General features: G+C 57.9%; 1 protein-coding gene across 1 annotated transcript in view; it reads right to left on the bottom strand.

Annotated features, from left to right (window-relative positions):
* BMP7 (bone morphogenetic protein 7) overlaps positions 1-17,199 on the bottom strand; it is a 78,569-nt gene that overhangs the window by 29,092 nt on the left and 32,278 nt on the right. The window contains exon 2 of the mRNA XM_070419719.1: positions 16,091-16,283. Coding sequence (XP_070275820.1) covers positions 16,091-16,283 — 193 coding nt within the window. The remainder of the gene's footprint in view (positions 1-16,090; positions 16,284-17,199) is intronic.

Raw genomic sequence — 17,199 nt, 5'->3', positions numbered from 1 at the left:
GGGACCGCTGGCTCCTAACTGCTCACCTGCCTGCCTGCCTGATCGCCCCTAATTGCGCCCCCTGCCAATCTGGTTGCCCCCAACTGCCCCCCCCTGCTGGCCTGGTCGCCCCTAATTGCCTCCCTCTGCTGGCCTGATTGCCCCTAACTGCCCCCTCCCCTGCCGACCTGGTCGTCCCTTACTGCCCCCCCTGTTGGCCTGGTCACCCCAACCGCCCACCTCTGCCGGCCTGGTCGCCCCTAACTCTCTCCTCCTGCCAACCTGGTCGCCCCTAACTGCCCACCCCTGCCAACCTGGTCGCCCCTAACTGCGCCCCCCACCCCGCCAACCTGGTCGCCCCTTATTGTCCCCCCTGCTGGCCTGGTCACCCCCAACCACCCCCCTCTACTGGCCTGGTTGGCCCTTACTGCCCCCCCCATGCCAGCCTGGTCACCCCCAACTGCTCCCCCCCCCCCCCCCCCCCCCCCCGCCCCGCCAGCCTGGTTGCCCCATGCAGCCTGCTGCTCGGTCATCTGTCCAGTTGTTTTGGTCGTGACGGCCCCTGGCTTTTTATATATTAGAATACTTTAATAAGTTTTAATTGACTTTAGGGGGAGAGGAAGGGAGAGGGACAGAGAGATAGAAACATCGATGAGAGAGAGACATCATCAATTGGCTGTCTCCTGCATGCCCCCTACTGGGGATTGAGCCTGCAAGCTGGGCATGTACCCTGACCAGGAATGGAACCAGTGACCTCTTGGTTCGTAAGTTGACGCTCAACCACTGAACCACACCAGCTGGGTGCACTAATAATATTTTTAAGTTTTACACATCTATACATGAAAAGCCTACATGCCCTAACTACAGAGTTTCAGCAACAATTCACTCTATTCAACATTGTCTCAATTAGCGAGCACAGTTCTATTTCTGCAAAAAGCAAGATCCATTTGGGAGCAACATATTTCCATGTTCTGCTGGGTCTGTGGAACAAACCTGGGCAAGTGTAGGTCCTGGCTCTTGCCCCCTCCTCCAGGCTGACAGAGGCAGCGAGCAGGGATACACACTTGGCGTTCCTGCCTTCTTCAAACAGCAGGGAGACCCAGAAGGTCCACTTCTTCCTGCCTGAAACCCAGGTTCCCCCAAGCCCTGCTCTCTGTGAGGCACAAACCACTGGTGACCCCCACTCTGTGAGGCGGGGGATGTTCATATTTAACCACCAGCTTGGGGATAGAGTGCTGCTGGGGCTTGCGGGCTCCTCCTCCCAGAGACACCCAGGAGGACCGTGGGGAGGAGGAGGAGCCACACACACCCCAGAGCTATTTCCATCAGCGTCTCTCAGCCCACCTTCCCCTGGAAAGTTCTACCACAATGGAAAGTGGGTATTTTTAAATCTCCAGTGTGGGAAGGTGGAAAGTCCTTTCTTTCCCTCCCTCTGGCTCTTTAGAGACTATTTAGAGGCTGTGATCTCAGGGCCTTACTCCCCTGGCAGTAAGATCCCCACATGGGAGGCAGGATGGCACCCCTTGGACACACCCAGCTCAGGGAATCCAGCCTGAAACTGGCAGAGGGGGGCTGAGACTCAGGGAAGTGGGGAATTCCCTGGGCTGAGACTCCCAGAAGTGGGGGGTTCCCTGGGCTGAGATTCAGGGAAGTGGGGGGTTCCCTGGCTGAGACTCCCAGAAGTGGGGGATTCTCTGGGCTCAGACTCCCGGAAGTGGGGGGTTCTCTGGGCTGAGACTCAGGGAATTGGGGGATTCCCTGGGCTCAGACTCCCGGAAGTGCGGGGTTCCCTGGCTGAGACTCCCAGAAGTGGGGGATTCCGCTGGCCTGGGGCTCTCCAGGCAAGAGCAGGAGCCACAAGAAACACAATCCACCTGGGCCACCCAGTGCGCACTGCCTCACACCTGGGACAGTCCCTGTAGTGTCAGGGCCTGGTTTCATTCTTCCTCCCTCCTATGCTGCACAACTGTGGGGATGACCCCTTTGACCAGCCAGTGGGTCCCAGTGGTCCAGGCCTTCACAGCCAGCCAGGCCTTCAAAGTCTGCCCTCGCTGCTTCTCGGCTCGAACACCGGCCGCTGGTGGCTGTGTGAGAATCTGGCCTCCATCGAGGGGGGTGGCGATGGAAGCACTTTCTGTCACAGCCCCCACCTGGCGTGACTCCCCCTGCGCCCTCAGACATAGCCCGTCACCTCGGGAGCAGACGCAAGCCGGGCTTTGGAAGGGCCACATTCAGAGTCACCCAAGGTCCCTTCAGGAGGCGTGGCTACTGGCGGGGCCTCGGCACCACGTGGTCCAGGCACCACGTCCTGGGCACCTACTGTGCAGCAAGCCTTTGGTGACAGTCTCTCACCTAACACTTCTCTCTCAACGAGCTGCATACCCTCACAAGCTCCACTTTATAGATGAGACCATCGAGGCTGAGGAGTTAAGGAAGCATCCTCCGTCAGTGAGCAGGATGCCCAGAGGGAAAGTGACATGAGGCTATGGAGCCACCTGACACCTGGGTGGCCCCAGCCAGGAAGTCTCCCCAGGGAGAATCCAACAGAATGGGACAGACCCAGTGCCCAGAGGCCCCCATCAAAGAGAGGGACATGCACTTCAGCTTCCGCGGCAGAATAATAAGCCCACCCCAAGATGTCCGTTCTACTCCCAGAACCAGGAGTCCGTTGCTTTCCACGGCAAAGGGACTTGGAGAGGTGATTCAGGTGAGGGTTTCTGAGACAGAAGATGCTCCAGCGCTACTCGGTGGGCCCCTGTGACCACAGGGACACGGGCTCAGAGAAGGAGATGCGAGGACAGCAGCAGAGTCTGGGTGATGAGATTGCTAGCGGGGCCAGGAGCCAAGGAATGGGCACCCCTAGCAGCTGGGGAGCACAGCTCTGGGGACACCTTGATATTAGCCGGGAGGATCCTCCAAAACAGAGTCCACTTGGGGTGCCTGAAGCCACTAAGTGTGGTAACTTGTTACAGCAGCCAGAGGGGACGAATGGGGTTCACTCCTGGCGCTCAGCTAGAGCCAGAGGTGCCGTGGAAGCCGGAGCCGGAGCTCTGGGTCCGGGGGCTGTGAGTACACTGCACCATGAGGGTCATGAAGCCCGAATTCGGGGGCAGGAAGGGGAAGGAGGCATCCTCTGGGCGAGCAGATGGATATGGGGCGTGAGGATGTCCAGGGAGAACATTCCATGGGCAGTGCTCCCCGAGGAACGTCACAGGGACAAATAGGGCTACTGCAGCCAGGAGGGCAGGGAGGGCCTTCGGGCAGAGGGGACAGAATGCAGAGCGGGATGAGAGGGTGGCAAGGAGAGGGGCAGGCGCATGAAGAGCAGGAGGTGGGCGGTGGCCGGAGCCTGCAAGGCCGCTGCCCCGGGAAGCTGCTGGTCCTGGGAGGCTGGAAGGCTGGAGAGGGCATTCTGGGCTGGAAATCTTCGGCTTCACCCCTCACGGTGATTGGAGGACTCTCCCTCCCTGCTGCTCGGACCCCTCACCCCCACCCTCACCTGTGGTTCTCTGGAAAACCACCAGCTGGACACTTCAAAGCCCTACGTGTTGTGAACTGCGGCCGGGCCTGGAGGATATGCCTCAGAAAGCGAGAGAGCAATGGAGAAGCCAGAGCGCTCCCAGGCTACCATGATGTCATGGAGGACACAGGCGTGCTGCTGCTAAGGATGAGTCAGGCCGGGAAGCCAGCTCCACGCACCTGGAGTCGGACCAGCATGCAAACACCAGCCCTGCAGGAAAGCCGGGAAGGGGATCAAAGGAGACACGAGGAAGTGGGGTGTGGCAGCTGCGAGGCTTCAGGTCCGGGGGGGCCCCTCCTGAGCCCCAGGCTGGAGAGGACCCAGCCCTGGTCCCAGCACCCCACCTCGGGCTTCAGGGAGTGCCCTGCCTTTCTACCAAGGCCCCAAACAGTCCTTGGTGCCCCGGGGGCGGGAGATGAAGTCAGGGAGGTCGGAGCTGTTTTTAAACACACTTTAGGACTGCACATCCAGGAAGACTGAAATTAAGTCATTTGGGAGAAAGGTGGAAAAATACACACAGGAGCAGGGTACCCTCCTCCCACAGCCGGAGCACGAGTCACCAGCCCACGGCCTCCCGCCCCATGACCCTGTCTGTCTGTCTCTCTCCCTCCTCCCTTCTACGGCCAGCACCAGGCATTCACAGGAGGGTCAAGTCAAGTACACTCCTGTCCTGAGCCCAGGAAGCCCCATGTGGTCAAAGTCAGGAAGCAGATCAGCAGCCATAAGGTCTCGGTTTCGGGTTCCTCGTCTGAGGGGTTTGGAGTTGATAAAGGTCTCAAAAACTGCCTCCCATTAATAGGATATCCAACAGAGGAAAAGGAGAGGGTCAAAAATGAAAATAAAGAGGCTCTGACTTAAATGAGGTTGGAACGTGCCACAGGATATTGCTCCGTAGAGATTCATAACGCACAGTAGCTCTTTAAAGACCCTGAGAAGTCCTGCTGCAAAGGCATGTCTACTCCGGCAACGGCATGCGATAAAGAGGCTCCTGAACTTGTGTGTACATGTGCAGCACACGGGCTGGAGGTGGAGGGAGGAGGAACACAGCGAGAAATGGAAGGTTCTCCCCCACCAGGGATGCCCCTACCAGCAGGAGGAAACAATCAGGAGGTCTGAGTGGATCACAAGATCCTCTTTGTGATGAAGTCCCCAGGGTGGCCCTTGGTTCACACTCTGGGTGGTCAGGGATGTGGGAGATGTGGGCACCACAACACCAGGCTCTGGGTCCTGGGGAAGTTACCGTGTAATCCCAGCGGAGCGATCCCGGGCAAGCCAAGCTCTCCTTAAGGTTGTTTGTAAGTGGAGGTGCGGTGAGGACTGGGGGTTAAATGGGATGCTACAGTCAAGGTGCCAACACAGAGCCAGAGGCTCCAGGCTCCGGGTAGGAACAGACCTCAGTGTCTGTGAGCCTTCTGCCCTGGAGCTAAGCTGCCCCCGCTCTCCTCTAAGGCTCTCACAACCATATCGTTCCGATCTCGTTCAAGATACAACATCTTACAACAAGCCGGGCTCGCTGAAGCCCATGATGCCTGGGAGGGCGGTGCTATGCTCCCATCACTGAGGTTCATGGAAGCCTACAAATGTCTCCCCAATGGAGAGAGAGCTGCCCCCACTGCCTGCCTCATGCTCCCCATCCCCAGCAGCCTCACAGGCTTCCAGAACCTCAAATCCAAACAGACAACTGCCCTGCCTTAATCCTCATTACTCTTAGGATAAAAAGCCCAATCCCTAATGTCTTCCACAATAAGGGAGACTGCAGAACGGAAGGTCCAAACTGGGAAACTGAGATAAAGGAGGCACAATTATAACTCCAGATGTGCACGTGGGGTGCACAGTCATCCTGCCTATAAGGCCTGGCGGTCGGTCCCCCCTGACACCGCCTCTCACTCCCCTCTCCTCCCACCTGGCCCCCAGTGCTCTGGCTTCCTGTCAGGCTGGCAGCTGTCCCACTCCAGCCTGCCACAGGCTTTCCACATGTGTTCCCGCTACCTTTTACCTCCATCACACCTGTTCATCCTTCAGCTTCCAGGAAGCTTCCACCGACGCCCCGATGGTGAATCCTCATTAGACGCCCTCTAAGGCCCTCTTTTTTTACCGTTCAGGCTGGTGTTTAAATTTGCTTCACGGTTCTCTGGGTTTTCCGCTCACCCCACCAGATTTTCAGCGCCTCGGGGGCAAGACCCAGTCCTGCTTTGCTCGCTGCTGTTGTAGCCCAGCACCTAGCAAACAGCACAGCCCACAGCGGCTGCCAGGTGTACGCTGACCGGATGTGCTGCTGTCCTCAGAGTACTCTTACCAGCCAAGGGGGCTTTCTGGTGTCACTTTCTGTAGCTTGTTTAGTAAAAGGGGAAGAATGAATGTTTTTCCAACTTACTCAGTGTCTCCAGAAATGGATTTGCCTCCAATTCCCAAGGGCCTCAGCCCACTGCCCACCCTGAGCCCACTGGCCACAGACACGGGTCAGCTCCCAGGCACACCCACAAACCGCCTCCCACGGGCCTGCCTGTGTAATCATCACCCCCAGGAGACCCCCAGTTGGAAGCTGCTGGATGTTTGGGGTTCGCCTCGGCCATTTCGGGCCATGCCTTCCTCAGGGCCAGCTCCTTCATCGGTCCATGTCCAGAGGAACCAAGAGGACACAAACAGCTGGGGAAGAAAGCCAACCTCGGGTTTACTTTTGAACCAACTCTTGTTCCCTTGCTTACAATTCCAGGGTTTGGCCCCAGAATTTCCGGAAACTGGAGACCATCATTCTCTTCCACCTCCCAAGGGACAAGAGATGAGTCACGCTGGAGATGGCAGTGCTGGGACAGACCTGCCGTGACACAGAAAGGCCTCTGGGGACCCCGGAAAGCCAGGCCTGTGGGAGCACCCACAGCTCTGAGACGGCGGAATCCCAGGCTGCTGGGCAGCTGTGTGGTCGGCGGTGGAGGTGGGCGGTGGTGCCGAGGACGGGAGCCTCATCTTCCCAGACGCTCCCTGGTGCCCCACTTCCTCCTCCTCCAGCTCCTGACCAAAATAGAAGGAGGTAAACTCGCCCCTTCATGCACATTCAAGGAATAAACAAACCAACACAAGCACACTTATCCTGCTGGGTCATCTTTCCCACCTTTTTTTTTTTTTAAAGAACCACAGGCCGTTTTAAGATTCCAAACCAGAGGCAGAAGAGTGGAGTGTGTGGGCAGACGGGGCGAGGAAATGAACTTCACAGTGGAGCCTGCAGACAGGAGCATGTGTCGCAATGACTGGATTCAAGGTTTCCGAGAGCAAAGGGCAGAGCCAAGCAACTCGATGCAGAGCGACAGGGGGTCTAACTGGGGGCCCTTAAACCCAAGAGTGGCGGCCAGGAAGGGGGCTGAGGACACGGCCCACTCAGTGAACTGTGCCAAGTGCCACGCGTGCCTCAGGCCACTGACTCAGGCGGACACTCGTCTTCCACCACATTTCGGGGACCGCCAGGAACAGATTGTGAGTGAAGGACTTGAATGCAAGTCCTTTGTCCGAGAAGTGACCCCAAGAACCGCCAGCCAGAGGGAGGGCTGGAAAAAAAGACAAAACAGGACGCTGTAGGACCAGGGCCCACACCACGGCCCCTCGGCCGCATGGCACAGCTCAGCGGGCTGCTTCCCGGGACACGAGGACAGTGCAGGGACCTCACCGGGTGACCTGCGGGTGGTGCCTGCAGAAGAGTCAGCGATGAGGCGAAGCGGGTCCCTCCATGCTCAGGAATCACGACTCCGGGCCTCACAGAGCCCTCCCCTAGGGGTCAGGGCCCGTGCACGGGTAACATCCGAGGACGCGGTTCCCGGGGGCTCCTCTTTCTCACTCAGCCCATATGCAAAGCTCACTCCCACTCCCCGGGCCTCCCTCCCACTCCCCTGAACTGTGGGCCTCACCTCAGACACAAAGGTTGAGCCCACATCCAACTCACAACATTGAGGGGAAATAGAAGCCTCCTGTGGGCCCAAGTATCTTCTTTAAAGAGCCCCAACCAGACGCCGAGGAAGAGCCAGAGAAAAGGTCCTGTCCCTCCACAGGCACTTACATCCAGGATCCACTCAAGCCCACCGCCCTGACCACAGGACCCACAGGAGCCTGCGAGCAGGTGCAGGGCTGGGTGGAGCGATGGTTTAGCAGGTGGAGAGCGGTGAGCAGTCCAACAAGAAGACTGGAAGGTGAACCTGGTCAGGGCCAGCAGCCTCCACAGGGGCTCGTCCAGAAGTGCACATCTCAATTCTGCCACCTGGCGCCCGGGTGCCAGCCCCCCTTCACCTGTGAGCATCAGGGATGGACACCCCTTCCTCCACCCAGTGCTTCTCAACCAGGAGCGGTTTTGACAATGTCTGGAGACATCTTGAGTTGTCAAAACTGGCTGTTACCTTGTGGGTGGAGGCCAGGGATGCTGCTAAACACCCTACAGGGCACAGGACGGCCCCTAAATGTCGGGACCCCTGCTTAAATGCTGGTGGATGGGGAGGTAGACACACGTCAGCTCCTTGACTCCTGGCTGGAGCGAGGGTGCAGAAGGAGGGAGCCTACAGCACTCCCGGGGTCTCTGAGCGGCACGGCCCCCTTGCCTGGCTGCCTGCCTCTCCCGGCACACTTCCCCATGCTCTGACCTGATCGAGAAACATTTCCTCATCATTCAGTTTCACAAACAAGCCTCGTCCCAGGGTCATCTTCAGGGAAACCCAACCTGAGACCAGCAACGTCACGCAACTATCAGCGCTGCCTCGCGCCATGGAGCTCATTAGGGTTCAGGCCGGGTCCAGGTTTGGCAGGAAGGAGTGCTGCAATCCATTAGCAATGCCTGCCTCGGGTCCCAGATGGGCCGTGAGGGCTTGCGTGCTGGAATGCGGGCCAGGTGTCAGCTTTCCGCCTGCCATCCTTGGATGGGCAACATGGAAAGCCCTGGGTATTGTGGAGGGGGCTCCCTAGAGGGATGGTGGAAGGGAGACAAAGGAAGCTGGTGTTTGGAAGAGCCTTGAGCATTTGCCCTGAGGCCTACTTCTGCCCTGAACATGAAATAACCGAGGACTTCCTCAACCATGGTTGACTCTTGTAAAACATTACCTCCTGGTGAGCCTGCACCCCCATCCGTGCTGAGTCCATAGTCCAGCAGGCACTTTCCTTCCCAGCTACAGATGACCGCTCATGACCAAACTGAAAAATATTAATTCTCTTTGTCTCCTGCCAAAAAGGCTAAAGCAATTACAGGCCCTGATATGAAACACAGATGTTAATACATTTGGAAAAATAGGCTCCTATAGGCGAGCAGAGATCCAAGTATGAAGTGCTTTTGGGAGTAAAGCCCCGGATCAAGTTATGCGGCCGGCCCTCGAGACTGACGCCTGCTCCCACGTCCACTCCGGGGCCGGGAGCCCGGGGCCACGCGCACACACACAGCATGTCCTTTCAGACCAGCACCAACCCAGCCTCGGGCACCCACTGGCACGCCAGCTCTACATAACAGAATTATAATCACCACAGGGAAAATGCCCTGAGATCGAAAAGTCATATAATTACAGGCAGTTTTCACTTTTTGGAAATCGGGCTCAGATGCTGGAGAAAGACTGCAAACAAGGCACTCTCGGGCTTCAGCTCGGGACAAGAGAACACTAGGAAGTTTGCTGGGATGGACTGGCCCAGGCTGGAGGTGTGGGGAGGGCGAGAGGCAGGGCCGAGCGCTCATGGGCGGGCACTCGCTCAGCCGATGGGTATGTGCTGGGCATGTCCCAGGCCCTGCACGGTGCTGGGCATGGACGTGCCTCCGTGCGGATGGTCTGTCAAATCAGGAAGCCCACACCCGAGAAGGCCAGCTCCTTTCACCCATGCAGGCCCCTGTGTTTTGCTCAGTGCCTTCTATATGCCAGGCTCTAGGGACAAAAGATGCGTCGGCACCGCTGGGACCAGCAGGGCAGGTCTTCTGTCTTCTCTGCCTCAGGTTCCTTGGGTGGAAAGTACATTTCCCCATGATTACGGATCCTGGATTGCCATGAAGGGAAAGGAAAATGTGTGCCCCAGGCCAGGGAGAGAAGCAGAAGGGACAGAGGTAGCGGTTGCTCCCTTTCCTTGGACCTAACGTGGTGCTGTGCCCACTGCCTTGTGTGGTGGGTGAAGGTGCTCCCTCGGGGCTACGAGGGAAGGACTAAGGGTGCCTGCGGCATAGTAAGCGCTCACTACAATCACCTTAGTCTTCATCGGTGCTCCCGGAGGCAGCCCTCGCATCTCCCAGTTAAGGGAGACATTGCCAAAAAAAAGAGGGGGCAAAGGTTACATGGTGAGTTGGGGAGGCGACAGCCAAATTGATTGAGAGGTAAAAGGAGCAGCCCTTTCCACAAGGCAGGTCTGCAAGGGGACCAACTTGCCCATCATAGTTAAGTGTCAAGTCCACGTGGAGGGATGGGGACAGAACAGACACAGAGGAAGTGACTCGGAGCTGCTCCTGGGGGTCATCCAGTTCCTCCCTCTCCCTGAAAGACATGCGGCCCCCCATCCGTTCTCTGTGGGGAGTCGCAGCTGCCCCCCCCCCAGCATGTCCACCACTCCCGAGAAGGGGGTAGGACAGGCGTCTCCACCCCCATCAGATGGGGCGGTGACTCTTCCGAGGCCCCAGATCCTCAAAGGGACAGACTGAGCAGGAAACACGCCCACACTGGGGAGTTTTAAAAATCCTCAGTGCCTCAGGGCCAACGTAACACCAGGACCATTACATCAGAATTCTAAAGGTGGGGCCCCAGCTCCCCAAGTTTTATCTATTACCTGACTGCTCTGCGCCCGTGACCTCATCCACAAAATGGGAGAAAACGGACTTCTCAGGTGACTGTTAGAATGCGACATCGCCTACCACCTGCCCCGAGCCAGCCTGACCCATCGAGAACACTCAACAAATGAGGTCTGTCCCCACTGACTCCGCCCACCGCTCACAGTCTCCCTGAGAAGCCAGGTTTGGGATGGATTGTGGAAGGAAACGAAAGGTACAAAGGTCAAAACACCCACCGAGGCCCACCAGATGGCCTCGGGCCACGGGACAGGGAGCCGGGGGCCAGTTGGCTCCAGGATGCCAAGGACAGGCCGGCTGCCATGACCAGCACCAACTGGACTGGCACAGCGTCTCCATCTCTGCCAGGGAGGGCCACAGACACAGGCTTCTCCCAGAGCGTTGGCCCTGGACAGGCGGGAGGACGCCATGGGGAACCCAAAGAGGTGAATGGCCCTGGTCTCCTGCTCAAGCCGAGCCGAGCTGGGGTCTGGAGCGCGCCTGGAGAAAGGTGACAAGGATGAGCGCGGAGGCTCCCTGACCAGGCTGCTCCTGGCCGTGCTCCCCTCTGACCTCCAGACGGTCCAGTGCGGCCTGGTAGCCGGCTGCTCCCACCTTTCTCTTGACCAGGCTACTGGGGAGCTGAACCGGAAACTCCTGAGAAAGTGGCTCCAAATCCGAGCTCACGCCCCGGGGCTGAGGTATAGTGGTGAGAGATAGAAGCCGGGAGACATGGGATCAGGCACGTAGGCCTTCAGCAGCAGCAAGAAGGCTCCAGAAGCTTCTGGAAGCCTCCAGCGCCAGAGCCCACAGGGATCTGCACCCTCAGCCAGCTACTTTCCTGTGCCATCCAGGCTCAGGGCCTGGACCTCACTTGGGGCTCAGTCGCCTTTAAGAGATCGGGCAAGAGGCCACCGAGGGGCTGTATCAGGAGGAGTCTCTCTGCTTCCGTCCCGTGGGCATGGATGGCTCCCAGAGGAGAGGGAGGGCTCTGAGCCACCTGCCCACAGCCCTGGCCACACAGGAAACCACCGGTGCCCAGCCCCTCGCCAGCCTCTGCAAGCCCGGGTTATAAAAGCCCATGAGAGTCTCGTGTGTGGCCAAGGCTAGGCCCACAGCTTGGATGCACGCGCCCTGCCCGAGCCCCAGGCGAGGACATCAGTACAAGCAGGAAGCACCATGTCGCTGTCTTGGCCAAGACTGTGAGCCCAGACTGTGAGGTCCAGTCCAACTCTGCCACTTCCTCGCCGCCCGACCTCAGGTGAGTTACTTCCCTCTCCGAGCAGTCTCTACACCTGCGAGTGGGGAAGACAAGTCTCCGTAGGATCATGTACAAGGTACGCACCACAGTGAGCGTCCATCACGACAAATGATGATAAAACTGGAGCAGGCGTGGATGTGCTCTGGAGGGTGACCCTGTCCCCCTGCCCAGAGGGGCTCATGGCGGCTGAAGTCAGAAAAAGTCAGTCTTGTTACCAAGCCCTTCACCCTACCCAGCCCGATGAAACCAGGAGGACCCGAGCACTGCCGCCCGGGAGCCACCCTGGGGTGCGGGGACGGCAATGCTCTCCAGCACTCACACAACTTCTCCTTGGACTTCACCATAAGGACATCCCTGGGGGGAGGTCAGAAATGCCGAGGCTCAGGTGCACCCCAGCCAGCTGACCCGGAACTGCATCCTCACCTGGTCCCCGGGAGCCGTGCAGCTGAGCTGAGCTGCTAAGGGGCAAGGATGCCACTGGACCGGGGTCGGGGGGCCTCGTCCTTCTCAGAGGAAAAGCTGAGACCCGAGACAGGGGCATGAGAGCCTGGACAGGTGGGGGCACTGCCGGGGACACGGTGACACCTCCTCCTTGTGGGGAGCTGAGAGCTGGGGCGCCCTGGGGAGGATGCTGGGGAGCACAGGGCTTGCCTCCTCCCTCCTCACTGTCTGGAGGCTGCCTCGGCGGAAGGGAGCTGGCAAGCCGCCCTCTCCGGGCCACTGCAGGGACAGCTCCCTCTTCCTCCGAGTACTCAGGCTTGGCCCTGGAGACCAGGCTGAGGTCACCCTCCTGGTAGCCAAAGTCCCTGAGACGGACCAAGGGACATTTTCATCCCGCTGCCAACATCATGTAGACCCAGGCAGTGACTGGTGCTCTTTGAACGGGTTGGGTTGCCCTGACCGGCCTGCGCCCCCTTCCCCCCTCTACCCCCCAGGTCTCACACAGAGCGCCCACATCCCCTACAGACAGAGCAGCACTTCAAGGATAAGCCTAGGGCCTGAGGGGGGCAGGGGGATGGGAAATGCTCAGTCTAGTTTCCATGAATGAAACCTGTTGTGAACTAGTGCAACCCCCCACCCCAAACACCCTCACCTTTAGCTGGAACTGGACTCTGAGCCAACAGGGCTACAGCGGGTCGGGCCCTGGGCTTGGGGGTCCAGAAAAGGAGGGCAAGACTCAGACGCCCTGGCCCCCACTGCTCCCAGCAAATGCGGCCAAGGCCACTGACCCAGACCTGCTGCTCAGCCCGACTCGGCCAACAGCCTGCCAGGGGCGGTCCAGCCTGCCTTTCCAGCTGCCGGGGCCACGCTGCAAGCAGGCCGAGGCCCGTGGAAGGCCTCCAGCTTGGCTCAGGATCGGAACTTAATCTGGATTCCGCGCGATCAAGAGGCCTCGGTGGAAAGTGGCTGTCACAAGGGGAGGGACGCCGAGGCCAACCCAAGCCGGCTCATCTCCGGCCCCCAGGGCTGTCCTGGAGCTCAGGCCGAGGCTGGCCAGTGAGCCAGATGTCCCGGCTCCGCACAGCTGGGCGGCCGGCAGCAGTGAGGCCACGGCTCCTTGGAAGGAGCAGGCTGGCCACACAGCAGGGCGGCCGGGTAGGATCCTCTCAGGGAATCAGATCAGCCACAGGCCTTCAGCCTAAAGAAAGTGCCTGCCCCAGATTGAGGAAATGCCAACCAGGCCCACCCCCGCACCAGCTCAGGCCTGTATCCCCATGAAGACTGAACACTCAGAGATTCAGCAGAGGGAAAGCCACATCTGGAGCTCGGCATCTTCCTAAGAAGGCTCTGCATTCCCTCCGATGATGGTGCGGGGGAGGGAGAGGGAGGATGGTGATGGTGATGGTGAGGATGGTGATGGTGAGGATGGTGGTGGTGGTGATAGTGATGGTGAGGATGGTGATGGTGGTGATGGTGATGGTGATGGTGAGGATGGTGATGGTGGTGATAGTGATGGTGAGGATGATGGTGACAGTGATGGTGAGGACGGTGAAGGTGGTGATATTGATGGTGATGGTGAGGATGGTGATGGTGGTGATGGTAAGGATGGTAATGGTGATGGTGATAGTGATGGTGATAGTGATGGTGAGGATGGTGATGGTGGTGATGGTGATGGTGATGGTGATGGTAATGGTGATGGTGATGGTGATAGTGATGGTGAGGATGGTGATGGTGGTGATGATGATGGTGATGGTGATGGTGATGATGGTAATGGTGATAGTGATGGTGATAGTGATGGTGAGGATGGTGATGGTGGTGATGGTGATGGTGATGATACTAATATTAATAAAACTTTACTGAGCATTTACTATGTTATAAGTAAGCATGTTAATCTCCTTTATCCTTACAACTCTGAGAGGTAAATGCTATCATGAGTCCCATTGTATCGAGGAGGAAACAAGCTCCCAGAGGTAAGACTCCCAAGACCACACGGGTATATAGTGTTGGGGTTCAAATCCACACTCTTCATAGCTAGTCATCCCACCTGGGGAACGACATAATAGGATTGTTTTGCTTCCGCATTAACTTCTGGAGAATGAGAGACTAGATTCCTTCTTTCCGGTGAAGAAAGGAAAGTTAGAAATCTACAGAGAGCAGCCCCTTCCTCCACTCCCACCGCCTCACTCCCCCACCTGCCCTCCTTCATACTCTGCACCTGTCACGTCACTTCCTCTGCTCCACCGTGAGCTCCTGGAGAGCAGAGCCTGGGGTCTGCTGACTTCCGCCTGCACACGGCACACAGCCGGTGCGCAAACATTCGCTGGCAAGGGACTTGGCCTCCCAGCAAGCCACAGCCCTCAGAGGCAGGAACCCAAAGCCAGGCTGGGCATCCCCAGAGATCACCTGTGGCCACGCTGCTTGTGGGGGGCAACCTGGAACACCTGCCCTGGCTGGCTGCCAAGGAGCCTCGGACAGCTGCCCCACCCGTACCTCTTCCAACCACAGTGAGTCAGGCCCTCTCCTCTCCCCGGGGCCTTCCTCCCACCCTGTGGATCTAAGGCAGGGTCGAGGAGGCCGCCACCTCACACCATGATGGGACCGCAGTGCCAGCAGGTTGACACAGGCAGAAGGATGAGCAGCTGCCGGCAGCCTTTGCACAAGTGGGCTGATGGAGTGCTACTGACAAACAGCCTCTCGGCACCTGCCTCACCCCAGTGTGTCTTCATGAGAAAAGTCAAGCGTGTTCTTGTTCAAGAGCCCTGGGAGATCCGTCAGAGAACAGCAAACACACGCCACCCCGAGAAGGAACTCAGTGCTGCTTCTTGTGCCTGGGCCTGGAGCCAGGGCACGGCCGACCGGGGGGAACAGGGGCACCTGGGTACTTTAGGGAGACTCGGGGGTGACTGCCAAGGCTGTCTGCCGCCTCCGCTGCACCACGCCCACGCCCTGTACCTTAGGGCACTGCATTCGAATGGGGGCTCTAAATGCAAATTTAATCCACACTGAGATACCATTGGTCCATCAGACCGACAAAGATCAAACAGTTTAATAAGAGACCATGTTGGTGAGTATAGGGGGAAACAGGCCTTCCCTATGTGGCTTCTGGGAATATAAACGGATAGAGCCTCCATGGACAGCAATTAAAACCCATCAGGGTCCCTGTGTGGGGGCTCTCTTAGGGGGCTGGTGTGCGTACAGCGTATGAAATCAGGTAACGAGTGCAAGACATCAGAAGCATCAAGAACAGTTTGGTTTTCTCAGAAGACTACCTCCAAAAGGGACATGCTTGGCAAACGAGGTGGTAATGGTCCCTAAGTCCCTGATGTGATAACGGTCCCCATTCCAACTGAAGATGCTAGACTGCCCATCGAAGGAGCTGCCCACCCACCTTCCTTCTACTGATTACCAAGAAACAGTATGCGGGGAGGCGGGTAGAAGTCTGAGACCTGAGACACCCAGAAACCCAGCCAGCGGGTAGTCTGTAACCCTGGCTCGGCACCTCGGGGCGGCAGAGTGGACTTGCCAGACGTCCCAGCCCGTTCTCTCAGCCGTCTTACCTCCCAGAAGAGCTGGAAACTAAAGGGTCTCAAGAAATTAAAGTCTTTCAACACCTGCTTTCGGTTCCTAGCCTCCTGAACATTGGAAGGCTGAGAGTTCTCTGCCTGTTTATTTGGGGTTTGGGGGTGTCTGTCCCCTAAGATGATTACAAATGGCCACTTTGGTTGGTCACCTGACATCATGTGCTGCGTTTCAGAGTGACAAATGGGAGAGGGGTAGACCTTCAAAAACGTTTCTTCCTCTTCTCTGTCCCCTACCTTGCAGGCCCCTAAACACAGGCCAGACCCAGACCACCCCTAAATACCCACTTGGGGTCACACAACCTCAGGCTCACTGGCCATCCCCTGTTCCTCACAGGATTCTTGGATGGTGATAGTTTTAAGAAACAGTGACATTAAAACAAAACAAAACAACATACACCTCTTTAAAAAAGAGACCCAGCCCAGGGCCTGCACATGGTGGAAGCAGCCAGGACTGACCCTGCGGACCTGGCCCCACCCTCTGGCCGCCACCACTTCCTCTGCAGTTGGAGGAAGCTCGAGTCCCTCCCCGGCATCAGCGCAGCACCCACCTGCCCAAGTGCTCCTGCAGCACCTGGTAAACGCTGATCCGAAAGGTCTGGTTGTCGAAGCGCTCCCGGATGTAGTCCTTGTAGATCCGGAACTCGGCTGCAGTCACGGCCTCCCCTTCCGGGATCTTGGAGAGATCAAACCGGAACTCTCGATGGTGGTAGCGCGGGTGGAAAAACTCCTTGTCATGTTCCACTGCAAAGGGAATAACACACACGGGCACCAGCAGCTCGTTAGTAACTGGCCGCACGCTCCTGGCTCAGAGGCCAGCATCTGGCTAAGCCCATTGCAAGCGACCCCGGTGGTGACGGCTCAGCCCACGCCACCTGCTGTGGGCTGAAGTCCCCTTGGGGAGCAAGGGCGGTGACTCTGCATCCACCTGCCGGGGAGAGGTGGCAGTGACCACAGCGGTCCTAGCAGCCCTGAGGCTCAGGTTCCCGGAGAGCAGGTCTGGGTCTGCAACCAAGCTCTGCTACTAACTAGCTGAATGGCCTGGACAAAGTACCAAGTACCTTCAGTTTCTCCATCTAAAAATATGGGGAGAATAATCCTCTTTCTTTTGTTGTTGTCGGAGGTAAGTGATCTAATTCACTAAGTAGCTTAACATCTGGTAGGGCCAGACGACTGCGAGCTGTTATTAGTCAACATCGACCTCGCTCTGCCTCTCCGGGTCCCTCAGCACCTGGTGCTCAGCCGGCTGCACGTGAGAACCACTGTGGGAGCTTTGAAAACACAGGGGTGCCCTGGCCCACGGCTGGGCTGGTAAACGTTTCCTAACTGGCTCTCTGGGACCCTGTCTGTAGTGCTGGCCAATTTCCATCTCGCAGATCTCAGCTTCCCCAGTGGGCCGGGGAGATGGCACACTGGCTCCAGCAGCCGCTGCTCTCTCTCCCCTCTGAACCAACTGCAGGGTGTCACTGGGGGAGGGTTCAGAACCCGGTACTTTGTAAAGCACCCAGACGTTTTTCATAGCAGCCAGGTTTACAACCACAGACTTAGACTTCTAAGAGATGGCATGGCCGGGGGCTTTGGAAAATGACTTCAGGACAAAATAAAGTGAAGGACCTCAGCGCTTCTCCCTGACTCGGGCAGTGAGACCAGACCAGGAGAG

This window comes from Myotis yumanensis, unplaced genomic scaffold (genome assembly GCF_028538775.1).
Source record: "Myotis yumanensis isolate MYYU_CA2020_CCGP unplaced genomic scaffold, mMyoYum1.0.hap1 SCAF_7, whole genome shotgun sequence".
NCBI lineage: Eukaryota > Metazoa > Chordata > Mammalia > Chiroptera > Vespertilionidae > Myotis > Myotis yumanensis.
This window is presented reverse-complemented; position numbering and strand designations above follow the sequence as displayed.